This window comes from Trifolium pratense, linkage group LG3 (assembly GCF_020283565.1).
Source record: "Trifolium pratense cultivar HEN17-A07 linkage group LG3, ARS_RC_1.1, whole genome shotgun sequence".
Lineage (NCBI taxonomy): Eukaryota > Viridiplantae > Streptophyta > Magnoliopsida > Fabales > Fabaceae > Trifolium > Trifolium pratense.
Genome location: NC_060061.1, coordinates 31,539,002 through 31,553,087, shown reverse-complemented (window position 1 = coordinate 31,553,087; position 14,086 = coordinate 31,539,002). Strand labels below are relative to the sequence as shown.

At 30.8% G+C, this 14,086-nt stretch overlaps 2 protein-coding genes across 3 annotated transcripts; one reads left to right on the top strand and one right to left on the bottom strand.

Annotated features, from left to right (window-relative positions):
* The first annotated feature begins 720 nt into the window (after positions 1–720).
* LOC123916943 lies at positions 721–4,362 on the top strand. Its single transcript, XM_045968532.1, has 4 exons — positions 721–1,023; positions 2,489–2,571; positions 3,654–3,709; positions 4,028–4,362. The coding sequence occupies exons 1-4, from the start codon at positions 852–854 to the stop codon at positions 4,104–4,106; spliced, it is 390 nt and encodes a 129-aa protein (XP_045824488.1). The 5' UTR covers positions 721–851; the 3' UTR covers positions 4,107–4,362.
* A 2,767-nt stretch (positions 4,363–7,129) lies between these two features.
* LOC123916942 (non-specific lipid transfer protein GPI-anchored 6-like) lies at positions 7,130–9,839 on the bottom strand. Of its 2 annotated transcripts, none has more exons than XM_045968531.1 (4): positions 9,389–9,839; positions 9,194–9,292; positions 8,222–8,260; positions 7,130–7,470 (listed from the first exon to the last, which is right to left on the bottom strand). In XM_045968531.1, exons 1-4 carry the CDS (start codon positions 9,720–9,722, stop codon positions 7,325–7,327), a joined length of 618 nt encoding a protein of 205 aa, XP_045824487.1. In that variant the 5' UTR covers positions 9,723–9,839; the 3' UTR covers positions 7,130–7,324. The 2 variants fall into 2 exon arrangements, with proteins under 2 accessions (XP_045824487.1, XP_045824486.1); XM_045968530.1 differs by having other exon boundaries at positions 7,180–7,473.
* Positions 9,840–14,086: the final 4,247 nt, after the last annotated feature.

Here is a 14,086-nt window from a genome sequence, read left to right as displayed (position 1 = left end):
CAAAATTGCGTATTTTGTAAAATAGGGATGAACAAAACTGCATTTAAACCTTTTTTTTAAATAACTTTGTTTTATTAAAGCTGTTGTCCCGTGTATATTATTAAATAAAATATTATGTAAAAAATTGATGAGGACAAAGTAAGTAACTTGCAATAATTACTTTTATATACTCCAGTTAGTAGATTTCGATGTTTCTATTTTTATTTTATGTGTATTCATCTTATTATTTTTATAATTTTATTTTTTATTGACTAAATAAACTATCTAATTTTTTTTATTGTTATATTTTGTTCCTATTTTTATGCATAGATTCATATATATTTTTTTTATTGTATTTATCTTATTTTTTCTATGATTTTTTTGAATGAAATTACAATGAAAGATACAAAATTTGAAATATTATTTAAATGAACAAGGACAAATTAGTAAATTTGGTTGTAATCAATTTATTATATGAGAAGTAGAAAACTTAAAAATTCAAATGATACACATTGACTTTAAAACTGAACAAAAAATTTGTGACAAATATACTTGGAAAACTGAAATTTGCTAAAAAATTTTATAGAGACTAAAAGCAAAATTTGAAATAATTTTAAGTATGAAAAACTTATTTAACCCTAAAAAAAATATTGAGGGCGTACAAATAAATGACAAGGTGTGTTTAGTAATTCCCTTGTTAGTATGCCAAATACTTACCTTAGCCCATAAGAAAAGTATCCAGAAAAACATTACAAAGAAAGAAAACCAAAAACAAAATTATGTTTAATTGACTGACGGTTCAATCATTAAGAACAAACAGAGGACACCGAACAAACGATAATCACAAAGAAACCAACAATTTTGCCTGAGAAATGGCGTTGCAGTGGATGATACTCACCTATGTGGTGGCTATTGAAGCTGCTGTAGCAATTCTTCTAACTCTTCCATTACCAAAGCTCATAAGGAACCGTTTGACTTCTCTTATTTCACTCATTCTTCAACCTGCGCTTTTCATTGTTCCCTTTGCTGGGTTTCAGCTCCTTGGTAATTTTTTCTCTTTTTTATGTTATGGGTCTCTTTTTTTTCATCTGAAAATTGCTGGGTATGTGTAAAAATCATTTCTTTTTCATGTTTTGGTTGGTGGGTGTTGTTTAAATTGTTTCAATTTTTTTACTTTTGGGGGTTTAGGGTTGATTAATTATCCGGGTATGTGGTTGGTAGTGGAAATTTTGTTTGAATCTTTTTGAAATTTTGGATGGAACGTGTTGGTCACTAGATTTACTTTTGGGTTGGTGGTTGTGCTGAAAATTGTTTCAATTTATGAAATCTTAGGGGTTTAGTGATGATTAAGCATCTGGGTATGTGGTTGGCTGGTAGTGAAAAGTTTGAATCTTTTTTGAAATTTGTGATGGGTTTTGTTGGTGGCTAGATTCAGTTGTTGAATAGGGCTTAGATGGGTTTTATTGTTGTTGATTGGGTGGTAGGAGTTCACTATATGAGAAGATCGATATATGATAGGGTACTTTTGTGGGATCTACTAGTGGTGATCCTGAATTTGGATTTCTGAACTGTAATTTTAGGTTTTTTGTTAGAGTTTTTGTGTTATTTTGAAACATCGAATTCCAACATCAAAATAAATGGTTAATGTAGTTCTTTTATCTGGTTACTTACGTTCATTGGATAGTTATTAAATAAGACTAGATATCACGACTCATTAACCTTTTACTGAGTACAATTAAGTGTGATTTAAACATCATTAAACATAATTACGTCATTGGATAGATGATAAATATAACTAGGTGTGACAACTCATTAATCATTCATTGAATATGAACATTCCCGCAATGTGATTCTCATTCTTCCTCTCTACCCAACTTTACTTGTTTCCCATTGTCTGTTAGTTACCGGGTTTGGGACCTAGCCCAACAAATGGGTTGAATAGGGTTTAGTTGAAATTGCTTATGTGGCCAATCTATTAGTGGGAAAGGGGAGTTATATTAGTGATAGAGATAATGAGATAATACCAACAATGAAATGGTCCTACCCTGACCCTTGCGTATGGGGGGATTTCATTCGGAGGGGAGAACCCACCTTGTGTTCCCCATAGGTTCCTCGATGTGGAAATTTCATACGTATAACATGATAACCAAAAAAAATTAACATAAAAAGAGATAGCGAGATAAGAGGCATTCATTATCTTTTTAGATAGAAACCATATGGTTTGGACAGAGAGAGATATTTCTCTTGTCTGATGAGTTTTTGCTCTGAGTTTACAGGGGGTTTACTTCTGTAATACATATACTCTCGATCCATACTACAATTTCTTTTTCTTTAGAAATTTGAAGTTCCTAATATCATTGCTGTTTTCAAATTTCAACGCTAAATGTAACAACCATTTTTTTTTAACCTAGCTTTTTATGACGACTGAGATGAATAATAAAAAAACCAAATTACATTATGCTGATCTTACATATACCACACTTAAGCTTTCTATGTTGTATGTTGGCAGATATATACTGGAAGGCTGAGCATAGGTTGATGTGTACCTCTGATGTTTGTACTGCTGCTGAGAGAGATCGATATGAGAAAACTGTAAGTAATTTTACTGATGTCAAAATAGCTTATTTGAAGAATTCATAGTTTGTATTGTAAATTGATTGATGTCACTGTACTGCATGTGCGTAACTTTTGATAATGCTAGACCATATTTAGAAGCTTAGATTAATGATTTGAAGTATATCAGTTTACGATTTGGAACATTTTTATCCATATTTGGTGAAATTAAATATTTGAAAGCAATTGGTAATAAAGGTATTACATGTTCAAAACATTTGGTTGGGCTACAGCTGAAAGATTGATTCATCTTTCTTGACAAAATGAGCTTTAAGTTCTCAACCAAATAATCTGAGGCGTCGCAATAGAAAATTATAGGAGTGAGAAATGTTAGCATGTCACCGACTCACAGTACAAACCGGCACCTGATTAGTTGGAGAATAAACAAGACAAGATACAGCGAGGTATATATACCCAACACACACACACTCACATAGTAAATTAGTTGAGAGTATAGAATACACGAGTTTGTCAGCATTAAGTGTTGTTTCCAAAATGCTATTGACTTCAATGCAGTGTTATTAAATAGCAGTTATAGTGTAAAAGAATTTGAACATATTACTATTATTCTGTTATAGGAATCGATCTCGATTACGACGGAACATTGATCAAATAGGACAAATATAAAGTAGAATAGCAACCGTTATATCGATAATCCAATAGAATCAAGTGATTCTATGGCTGAGTTACAGTATAGGATTGAATGATAAAATGCAGAAAATGTAAAGATAAGCTAGGTAGTTCGAGACACCTAGAATCTCCCAAGTAGAGTGACTACTCAAATCATTGCCTAATTTCCTACTGAACATTCTTTCCTCTTATAACCATCAGATCCCCTTTCTCTTTCTTCTCATGCCACCTGTCTCTAGTCATGCTTTACTCACTAAGTTAGTTACAACACTAGTGCTAATGTGAAACTCTATTTGCGCTATCCCAGTATGTCATATTCATCACACTGTGTTTGAGTTTCCTTTAATGAAGATGAGAAAATGCTGTATTTCATCTCCTTAAAATATTCTACATTGTTGATTCATTGACTATTGATTTTTTTTTTTACTCAGACATACAAAGCTCAGAGAAATGTGATACTGTGTATTTCAGCATGCCTTCTCTATTGGTAAATTGAATTTCCGTGTCTTCTTGGAATAGAATGAATGAATATGTTTCGGGTCCTTTACTCACTTTTTAGTCCCTACAATTATCTTGAATTTTGTTTTTCGTCCTGTATTCACGTTTTAGTCCCTACAAGTTACAAACTAAATGTTTTGTAGGGACTAAAAGCACGGAGTTTTGTACTTCGTAGGGACTAAATGGGTACAAAGACAAAAAAAAAAAAGTAAATTTAGTAGGAACTAAAAACATATTTAACCGTAGAATGAATGTAATTATTGTCCTTATTTTGTAACTAAATGAAAGTATATGAATGCGATAACAGGTCTGTATACCGCATTTGCAAGTTTCAGAAGGATATTCAAAGTATGGAGGAAGTTGAGAAGAGAATTAAGTCTAAGTAGAATCTTCATTTTACAATCTATATATTGTCATGGTTAGTGGAAAAGAGCTTTTATAAGAGATATTTAGTTGAGTCTCAGTTGTATGAACATTCCACTATTGATGTACCAAACTTTGCTCTATGGCAACACTGTCAGCTCTATGTTTTTCAACTTTCAATCTTCTTTTTTGTTTGTGTTGTGGTGTTTGGATACACTCTTTTGACTCGTGTGCAGTGTAATGATTTAGCCTATATATAGGTGACATTTTTCATTTTTATTCTATTTAACTTTCCATCTTTTGATGTAAAAGAGAAATAAAAACGGAATTGGATTATGAGCGGTCAAAATGACTCCAAGGGTGATCTCAACCCTTAAAAAATTAGAAGATCTAGATCACGAAATTTTGTTTTAAATGTCAACCATTTAATTTTTTTTCGACGGCTCAAATTTGTTGTGTGAATTTAGGATTTCTTGTTTGCAGAGAGAATTGCGCTTCCACAAAATCCACCGTAAAAATCGACCATAGTTTGTAGAGGGTGGTTTGGTTTGGAGTGTCCCCTCTACTCTTGTTTTGTTTGAGTTGTTTCTATAAATGAATTCAACCTTTTTTCTCCCCATTCTAAAGTATCCTTTCAACGACTTCAAACTATGCTAACATCTACATAAAGTTTTTCTGATCAACATGATGATTAACACTTGGATGAAAATTCAAAAAATATAAAGATGTTAAAAAAGTAGATTTTAATACATAAGTTTATTTGCCGATGTTGCATAATGACAATGAAGATATTAACGTAATAAGAAAAATAGATATAGTAACTAATAGTTTATGATTATTTTTCAATGCATATCTTGGCATTTGTGATGCATGTAAAACTTTTTTTACAAGTACCGTGCGTTCATGCTCATAACTTAGTTGGTAAGGATATTGTATGTAATATGTAGGAATGAAATTTATACTTTGTTATATACACTTATGTACCTTAAATGGTGAAATTCTAACAACTAAATATATGACAAAAACATAGTTTCTTACAAACATCCAATAATATCGGATTAGTAGATATTTGTTAAGGTACTTTAACAGATCAAAATGATTCTCTCAAAGAGCATGACCTCGTTGACAAAATCTCTAAACTGGGGATGGATGGGGGAATTACTTCAACTTTCGGTAAAGATGTCACTTCCTGCATTATGCACCATCCCGCCTAACTTAGAATGTAAATCAATCCTAGCTTTGTGAAGTCGAACTCGTTCAATTCATTTTCTTATTTAAGTAGCTGCCCACCTCGGCATGTCAAAGAACCGGCGCTACTAGACTTTGGTCGTCTCTGCTGTCTTAATGAGTTTAGACTCACGATACCGAGAAAGGAAGCCGATTATAGACGGAGGTTTAAGCTTGAAGTGAGGTGTAAAAAGTGAGATACAATGGTTTATCCTCATTGACCGAGTGAAGTAACAACCTTTCTTTACTATTTAATTTCTTTCACGCCCTGAGTCTGAGCTAACTAATTTTTCTTTCGGTCTAGTCCAATTTAGTGTAGTTTCAAGCAAAAATATCAAAGAATTTTCTGAGTAGATCCATGTAGTGTAGCCACTAAATCACCTGACAAAAAAAAATATCATCCCAGCTGATGTATTCTTGATTAAAAACAATAGTTCTATTTGTAAACAACCAATAGTTTTTTTAACGTTAAAAGACACTTACTTCTGATTAATTACTTGTTTTCTCTTGATTCTCTAGCTTTTAAGAGAACGAAGCTTTGGTAATTCGAAGATCAGTCAAAGTCAAGTAAGTTTGAGAATAGATAATTTCATTGAGGACTTGAACAAACATTGGCTTGAAATGATTTGACTTTAACTAATTTTTAACCCTCTGCTTTTTAAAGGAAGGGAGCATCGGTAATCAAGAATTCAACTTCAAAATAAGCAAATCTTAATTAAAAATTGTTTTTAACAGGAATCAAACTCGAGTTCTTTCGAACGATTTGTTCAAAGAAAAATTTATTATCACTTTAGCTCAATATCTTAGTTGATGTTAACTAAAATTTATGTAATTAATTACTTTGCGGCAAAATATTCATTTGAAAAGTATCCGTTTCCTAGAATATTTATACTTTTATCACCCAAAATACAGACAATTGTGTAATTTTTTTTTTAGGTTTATTTTCACTATTGATATTCGGTCTGAACCGTCTAATGAATTTTGGGGATTGTTTCAGTTCAGCCCCTCTCGGTCGTAGTTGCAGGCTGGGAAATCGAACTGTGATTCTCCCTACGACTAAACTAACTAACTAACTAACTAACTAACGATTGGTATTGTGAAACTTTGATCTTGAAAGAGTTATGTCATATTATCTCACCGAGTCTTTAAATTTGCACTTAAATGAGTAGTATTCGGCTCACGGTAAATTTTTTAGCAAAATAAATATTTTTGAAATTTTGAAAATGCCAAGACATGTAAAAATTCAAAATCAAAGAAAAAATTCAAATGATTTTTCATAAGTTAATTCATGAGGTTTAGTTAAAAAAAAAAAGTTAATTCTTGAGGTAGACAAAATTACGACAAATATTATAATTAGTTGATAATAGAAATTGCATATCCACAAATTATAAACATTAACAAACACAGGGAGATGTCCCCATGAGCTTAGCTCAATTGGTTGGGACATCAGCATTTTATATGCAGGAGCCAGGGTTCGAACCCTGGACACTCCACTTATCCATCTTTAAAGGTGGAATTTCAAGCCACTAGGCTACCTGACCAAAAAACAAACACAGGGAGATGGTGTCCCTCATTATATCTATATATAATGTTGCTTATAAAAAAAAAATCTATATATAATTAAATTACATGTCTTCATTGTTTTGTTTTTGGAAGAGATATTGAATAGAAATAGCAAAACTATGGTAAGCAAGAATCTAGCTAATCAAAAGCTGGAATAATGGTGTACTAAATATAATGGTAGATCTCTCTTAATCTAAATTTAACTTTTCGTTATCTATTTTATATGAGTTTATGGTTTAGTGTTAAAAGTCTCATATTGAACAAAAGATGATTTAAAATTATGCTTATAAATAAGGACAACTTTAATCTTAAAAGAACTTTATTTATAAATTTATCTAATTTATAAAGGTTCAAGAGGAGGATTTCCTCGGCGATTGAGTCATAAGCCTAGTCCATAACAATATATATATTATTGCATACATCTGCTGTTAAAAAAAATTTCATATGTCTCTCAAACGTTGTTTTGACAACAACAGTAAGTCAGGCCTTCAAAACAGTTACCACCGAAATGAAAGCCTTTAGTTTTACAGTCCTTGGCGCAATGAAATGAATTTCTTGGACAATAGTTGGTTTGGAAGCAATTTAATCCAATCCTATCTGCTTTCGATATAATAAATTAAATGTCATTAGCAATATTATCTAATTATAATATATTGTCATTTTAAATCTATTATATAAAATTTCATAAAATAAAGGTTAATAAGTGGAGAATGGTAGATTTGAACTTGTATTTCAACATACCAAATGCTCCACATCCACATAAGTTATTCTTGGAGAGGGGTAGATTTTAGTGAATCATGTAAAAATAAAAATAGAAAGTTTATTGGGTGTGAGCACCCTCTTGTACTCATTGTTCGGTTTATAATATTTACATTTTATCATTAAAAGAATATAAAATAGAAAATGAAATAAGAAATGATGATTGGTTGTTATGTTCAAATTTATACATGATTAAAATCCAACTCACTCATAATTATAAGTTTCACATAAAAGTTAGTAAAGAAACCAATCATGTAATGATTCAAATTATTTTTATGTAATGATTCAAATTAGAGAAACCAGTCATGTGAATATCTTAATTCCAAAAATCAAATTCAAAAAATTACAGGATTTTTTTTGTCGAGGAAAACATGATTAAAAAGTGATTGAAAGTAAATACGTTCACCTTCAATCCACTGTTTTTAAGAGGTTCTTATTAAAAAATTTTAAAGTACTATATTCCGCTTTGACCAATAATTAGTAAGAATAGTTTAATAAAAATGTCATATTTTGAAAAATACCATTGAATTTTTAATTAACGTGCAAGACACTCATTTTAAAAGAGAAAAGAGTACATAAGGAAACTTACCAAGAGCAGCGGCCCAAGAAGGAGCAGGTGCATCAGACACTGCAAAAAACATCAATAACTCATTACATGTCACAAACCTATGATAAAAACAAATGGAAAAAGAAGAACTCAAATCCACGGTTAGAAAGAGAAGGAGCAGCAATTTTGCTAGCAGAAGGTGACGAAACATTGTTGGTAAAATGAATGGCCCAGATGGCAAAAATACAGAGAATAATGAGTGAAAACTTTGATGCCATGATGATGCAAAAATGTATAGAATGGATCGGATGATGAAGGAAAGTGTTGTTAGTGAACAATAAGTACAGTACGGTGCGTTCAGTTCAGTTTGTTTAGACTTTAGAGAGAAAGAAAATTAGTAAAAGGAAAGTGTTGAAGAAATGAAGAAGAGGATTGAGAAAGAAGTGTTGTGAAATTTGATAAGTGTTGTGAAAATTTGAATGAGAATACATACCAACCTATATTTATATTGGGACTGGATGTACATTGATATTCTTTTTAGACTAGTGCCAATTACTAGTACTAATTAAGTGGGACATATGTATTTTTCGACATTCATTTTTTGTGTGCTTAGATTTCAAAGAGAGAAAAAGAACTAGACTTAAATTATAATATTACACATATATATTAGAAAAGGAGTAATAAGCAATATGATGTTTTTTTTGTTTTTTTATATAGACAATTATATGATGGTTTGAATAACAAGTTTGTGGTGTGTTTTACTTCTGAACATAATTTCTTTATAGCAATATGCTACATATTAAAAATTGTCAAATTGAAGATCTTAAATTATAAAAACCAAATACAAAACTTGAAAAAATGTTCTTGACAACATGAAAATGGAACTCATATTAAATTGTTTTAATTGTTTCATTAATTTTTGGACATATTAAAACTGTTCATCTCAACAATATGCCAATATATATATATTTCACATTTGAATATTGACTCGAGAGATTAATAAAGAATATTTACCGGGAGTAATAGGGGTGGTAGTACTATTTTTCTCCATGGTTTTTTGGAAGTCCTCAAATATCTTAGCAACTTTAGATTTAGGTGCCAAATGCAAGATATCTGAAACAAAACATCAAACTTAACATAAAATCCACACCATAAGCATAATTAAAAAGAACTTAGAGTCATAGATTAAAGATAAAGAAATTGACTTACCAATACACTGAGTTAAATTAGTAGGTGCCTTACAATCATTTGGTAATTGAAGTGCAAGTGTAACATTAATAGTAAAACCAAGACTAGGGTCATCATGATCCTTAACAAGGATACATAAACATCTCTTACTCTTATCAACAACTTCTTTGACCCCAGTGCAACAATCTATAGGTGGTGTTTTGGCTTCACCACTCACAAAAGGAAGACAATTAGCCAAAGCAATGAGTTTTTGGGTACATTCTTCTTTGTCTTGGGTAATATCTGAGGTTACAAGACCAAACATAACGACTAGGAAAATCAAGGTAGAGAAGATTGTTGCAATTTTGCAACCCATTTTGAGAAAGAAAAAAAAAGTGTGTGATAGGAATAGTAACACAAACCTCTTGTTTTTTGATTATAAGGCTTAGGTTGATTTGCGTGGGTTTGTGACTTTATTGAATAATTGAATTGAATGTTACCTACATTTATTTATAGGGATGGGGCATGATAAATATTTTCATTCTTTTCTCTATTGATTTTGTTTTTTTGGTAAAAACGACTTTATTGACTTTTTTTCTTTCACTTTTGTGATAAATGAAAAATAAATGTTCACTTTTTATTTACTAATTATCATTCTTTTCATAAATTAGGTATCTTTTGCGCGCAATTATAGAGATCAATCTCTCAAATCTTATGAGAGATCCAAATGAGCAGCAAACTCTCAAAGAGCTTTAGCGTTGCTGTATGCCCAAATGATAGATCGAACTCAAAATCTTGATTAAGTCAAAAGAAACTTGTACTATCTTATGTAATAAATACTCTTAGATAATTACCATTTTCCTTTTAATTTAGTAGGAAGAGAGAAAATAGAAGGTAAATACATGAAATAAGTAGCCAATTAAAGTTGTCATGATTAATATTTAATACACAAACAATAATTTTCAGAAGAATCTAAATTTAAAGATTACCTAAAATAAGTAAGGTCGGCACACGTTATAAAAAAGAGAGCAAGTTTGGCACAAGTTTGGCACAAATCGTGACACTATGATATGATCAAATTCCTAACAATATTTGGATTTAATATGGAGTTATAAGACAAATCATGACACTATAGCTAAGACTGACTACTCAAATCATTGCCTAATTTCCTACCGAACATTCTTTCCTCTTATAACCATTAGATCCCCTTTCTCTTTCTTCTCATGCCACATGTCTCTAGTCATGCTTTACTCACTAAGTTAGTTACAAGTTACAACACTAGTGCTAATGATTCCCTGCTGCACCTCCATGTTCTTACTTACATACACCTTATCAATTCTATTTTTTAACTATTTTTTTCTCAAAATAAATAGTTGAATATTTTGACATTTTAACTACTTATTGTTTATATAACTACTTATTGTTTTTAAAGTCTCTTTTTTCTCATTGTTGGATGAGGTTGATCGAGTTGTGTCGATGCCCTTTATCACAACAAGAACATATAATAAGAGAGACATCCCAAAAGAATACATGTAAAATTCGCCATAGTGCGATGACATGTAATATGTATGTATGTTGGAAGGCTTCATTTGTCACTGTCATAGTACTTCTTTTGGGACAAACAAAAATTGCATACTTTTCATACCAAAGTTAGGCTTCATTCCTAAAGGATGACAGAGAACCTAAATTCCAACAATTTATCAATTTATCATGTCTATCATGTCTATTCTTGACTTTATAGTGCTATATATTCACTTAGGTTGAATAAAAACAAAATTAAATTGATTTCTAGTTGAACCAGAAAAAATTGTCTATATATTCTAATTGACTTCTAGTTGAACCAGAATTTTTTTCATGATTCAATGGAAATCAATTAATTTTTATAACTTATAAAAAATTAATTGATTTCCAAAAAAGACTTATATATAAAGCATGCTCTTTAAAGCAATTAACTTTACAAGTCATTTCATGCTTATAAAAAATTAATTGATTTCATGAAATCAATGAAAATTTGATTTCATGCTCTTTTTTTGGTTACAAGAGCATGCAAATGATTTTTTGGTTAAAAATTGTTCATGATTCAATGGAAATCAATTGATTTTTTAGTTACAAGAGCATGCAAATTGTTCATGATTCAATGGAAACCAATTAAAAAGCTTGAAATCAATGAAAATTTGTCTTATAAAGCATGAAATGACTTGTAACCAAAAAAAGAGCATAAAATGACTTCCACCCTATAATCCCATCCACCATAATTTAATTTGTGAGCTTTTGTTTATGCACTTCAGTTTCGCATATGCACTTAACTTTTGTTCTTAGCCAATCATGAAGCGGATTGAAGCTCTAGAATCATCATTAGCCTATTGTTTCAATAACCTTTGATGCAAAATAATGGACTCCATCCACACATGTCTTTAATTATGTGAAAAACGGTTTGTACTCTTTGAAACCCTCACTAAATAGGTGCAAGACCGCCGCAAAAAGGCGCTTTTTTTTGTAGTGAACCCTACCATTAGTTTATTTAACATGATTTCGAATTGTAGGTTAAGAATTTTTGCAACTTTAGATTGCAATTTCCAAACCCTTTATAACGGGGGGCCTGAGAGTAATATAGGGGCCCTAAAAAGCACTTTTCTTTGTGCCTTTCATTAATAAAATTATTTGCAGTTCAAAAAAAAAATACAACATTGCATAGTTCCACTTCCAATGTCCATCCTAATAATATCAATCATGTATGAATGAGAGAATTAAACATGACAATGTTGTGCAATCTACATATTGAAATCAAGGAGTTTGGTGAATATTAATTTATGTGTAACATTCATCAAATTTTATCTAGATGAGCTTTCTTTATAGCTCATAGAATCAAGGAGTTTAGTTGGTTCTCAATGGATGATCAAGTGAAGTGATGTCATGTGATCTTTCTAGTATGTATGTGAGTTTTTTCTCCTAGTATTTCATCATCTTGTTTTCATTTTCATAATTTCTTCAAAATAGAAAACAAGCTTCTTCTTTGCTTTTTTTGTAGAAAGAGTTAACATTCCAATATAAAAGTCAACATTGACCAACAATCAACCGACTAAATACATCTTTTATATTATAAGCTTGTATACACAAGCAAACCCTAAACCCTAATTTGTTTTCCTCATTTTCCCTCCATTTTATCTTGCAATTTTTATTAAAAAATAATATAATTTTGTCTTGACTAGGATTTGAACATGCAACCCTTCAATGCAAGGTAATATTTCCAACCACTATGGCAAATATACCAATTGTGATCAAAATTATGTGCAAAAATTGATAAGCACCATCAATTTTAAAAGTATATCATATCAAAATTATTGTTGATTATATTATTCATCACGAAATATTTTTATGTCTTTCCTGATCAATGATTTTTTTTCTACCGGATTATAAATTTAGAGAATAATTATCATGTGAGATTTGGAAAGTTATTATCACGTGTGATTTGGAAAGTTATATATATATTCTCATACTATAACACCTTCAATAATATTGAAATCTATTAAAAAAAAAACATCTTTCACATTTCAATGTCTCATGTAACCTTGCTTATATCACTTTTTAAATTATTTATTATGCAGTTTATTAAATTGTAGTTTTTTAAAATTAGAAAAAGAATTTTGTCAAAAGAAAAAATGAAAAAAAAATTGATATTTTTTATAAATACCCTTTATTTTTACGTTAATGTATCCAAACATAAATCAATTCTGTTTAACTCACTTTTGCCCAAAATCGAATCTATCAAACTCAATTCTGCTAAATCAATTTTTTTTGCAATACAACCAAACACAACCATAGTCATGTCACTAATCACATTCATTATTTTGATTTTAACATTGCAGATTTAATATTAACCGATGATCAATTGATACAATATGCACTAGCAGATATTGAGATGATGTCACGTAGTTGTGGGAATAGTTTAAAAGATTATCCTCCAATGCCTAGAGCAGACACATCATTAGTTTCTGATATACAAAATAGTTTAATACACGACAAATTGAATTATAACAGACAATCATTAGCTGAGGAACATGTTAGATTAATGTCAACTATGACTTCAGAGTAACGTAAATTAAAGTATATGACACAATCATGACAAGAGTTAACGAAAACAAACCTGGGGTCTTTTTTCTTTATGGTTATGGCGGTACAGGGAAGACATTTATCTGGAGGGCCATGTCAGCCGCATTACGCTCAAAAGGTGAGATAGTTTTAACAGTTTCCACAAGTGGGATCGCTGCATTGCTTATACTTGGCGGTAGAACAACACATTCAAAGGTTTGTATTCCTCTAAATGTTGACGAGTTTTCAACATGTACCATAGTTCCTAAAAGCCCTTTGGCGCTATTAATAAAAAAGCAAAGCTCATTATATGGGATGAAGCACCAATGATGCACAAACACTGTTTCGAAGCTGTTGATCGAACTTTAAAAAATATTCTCAAGTCTGTTGATGAAAAAATAAACACATTCCCTTCGGTGGAAAAATTGTTGTTTTTGGCGGAGATTTTAGACAAATTCTACCAGTAATACCCAAAGCTACAAGGCCAGAAGTTATTCATGCTACTATTAATTCTTCGGTTCTTTGGAATTTTTGTGAAGTTTTAACTTTGAGTAAAAACACGAGGCTTCTCGGTGGTGCTTCCAGTGCAGACGTTGAACAAAGAAGATTGTTTTCTGAATGAGTTTTGAGTGTTGGCGATGGAGAAATTGG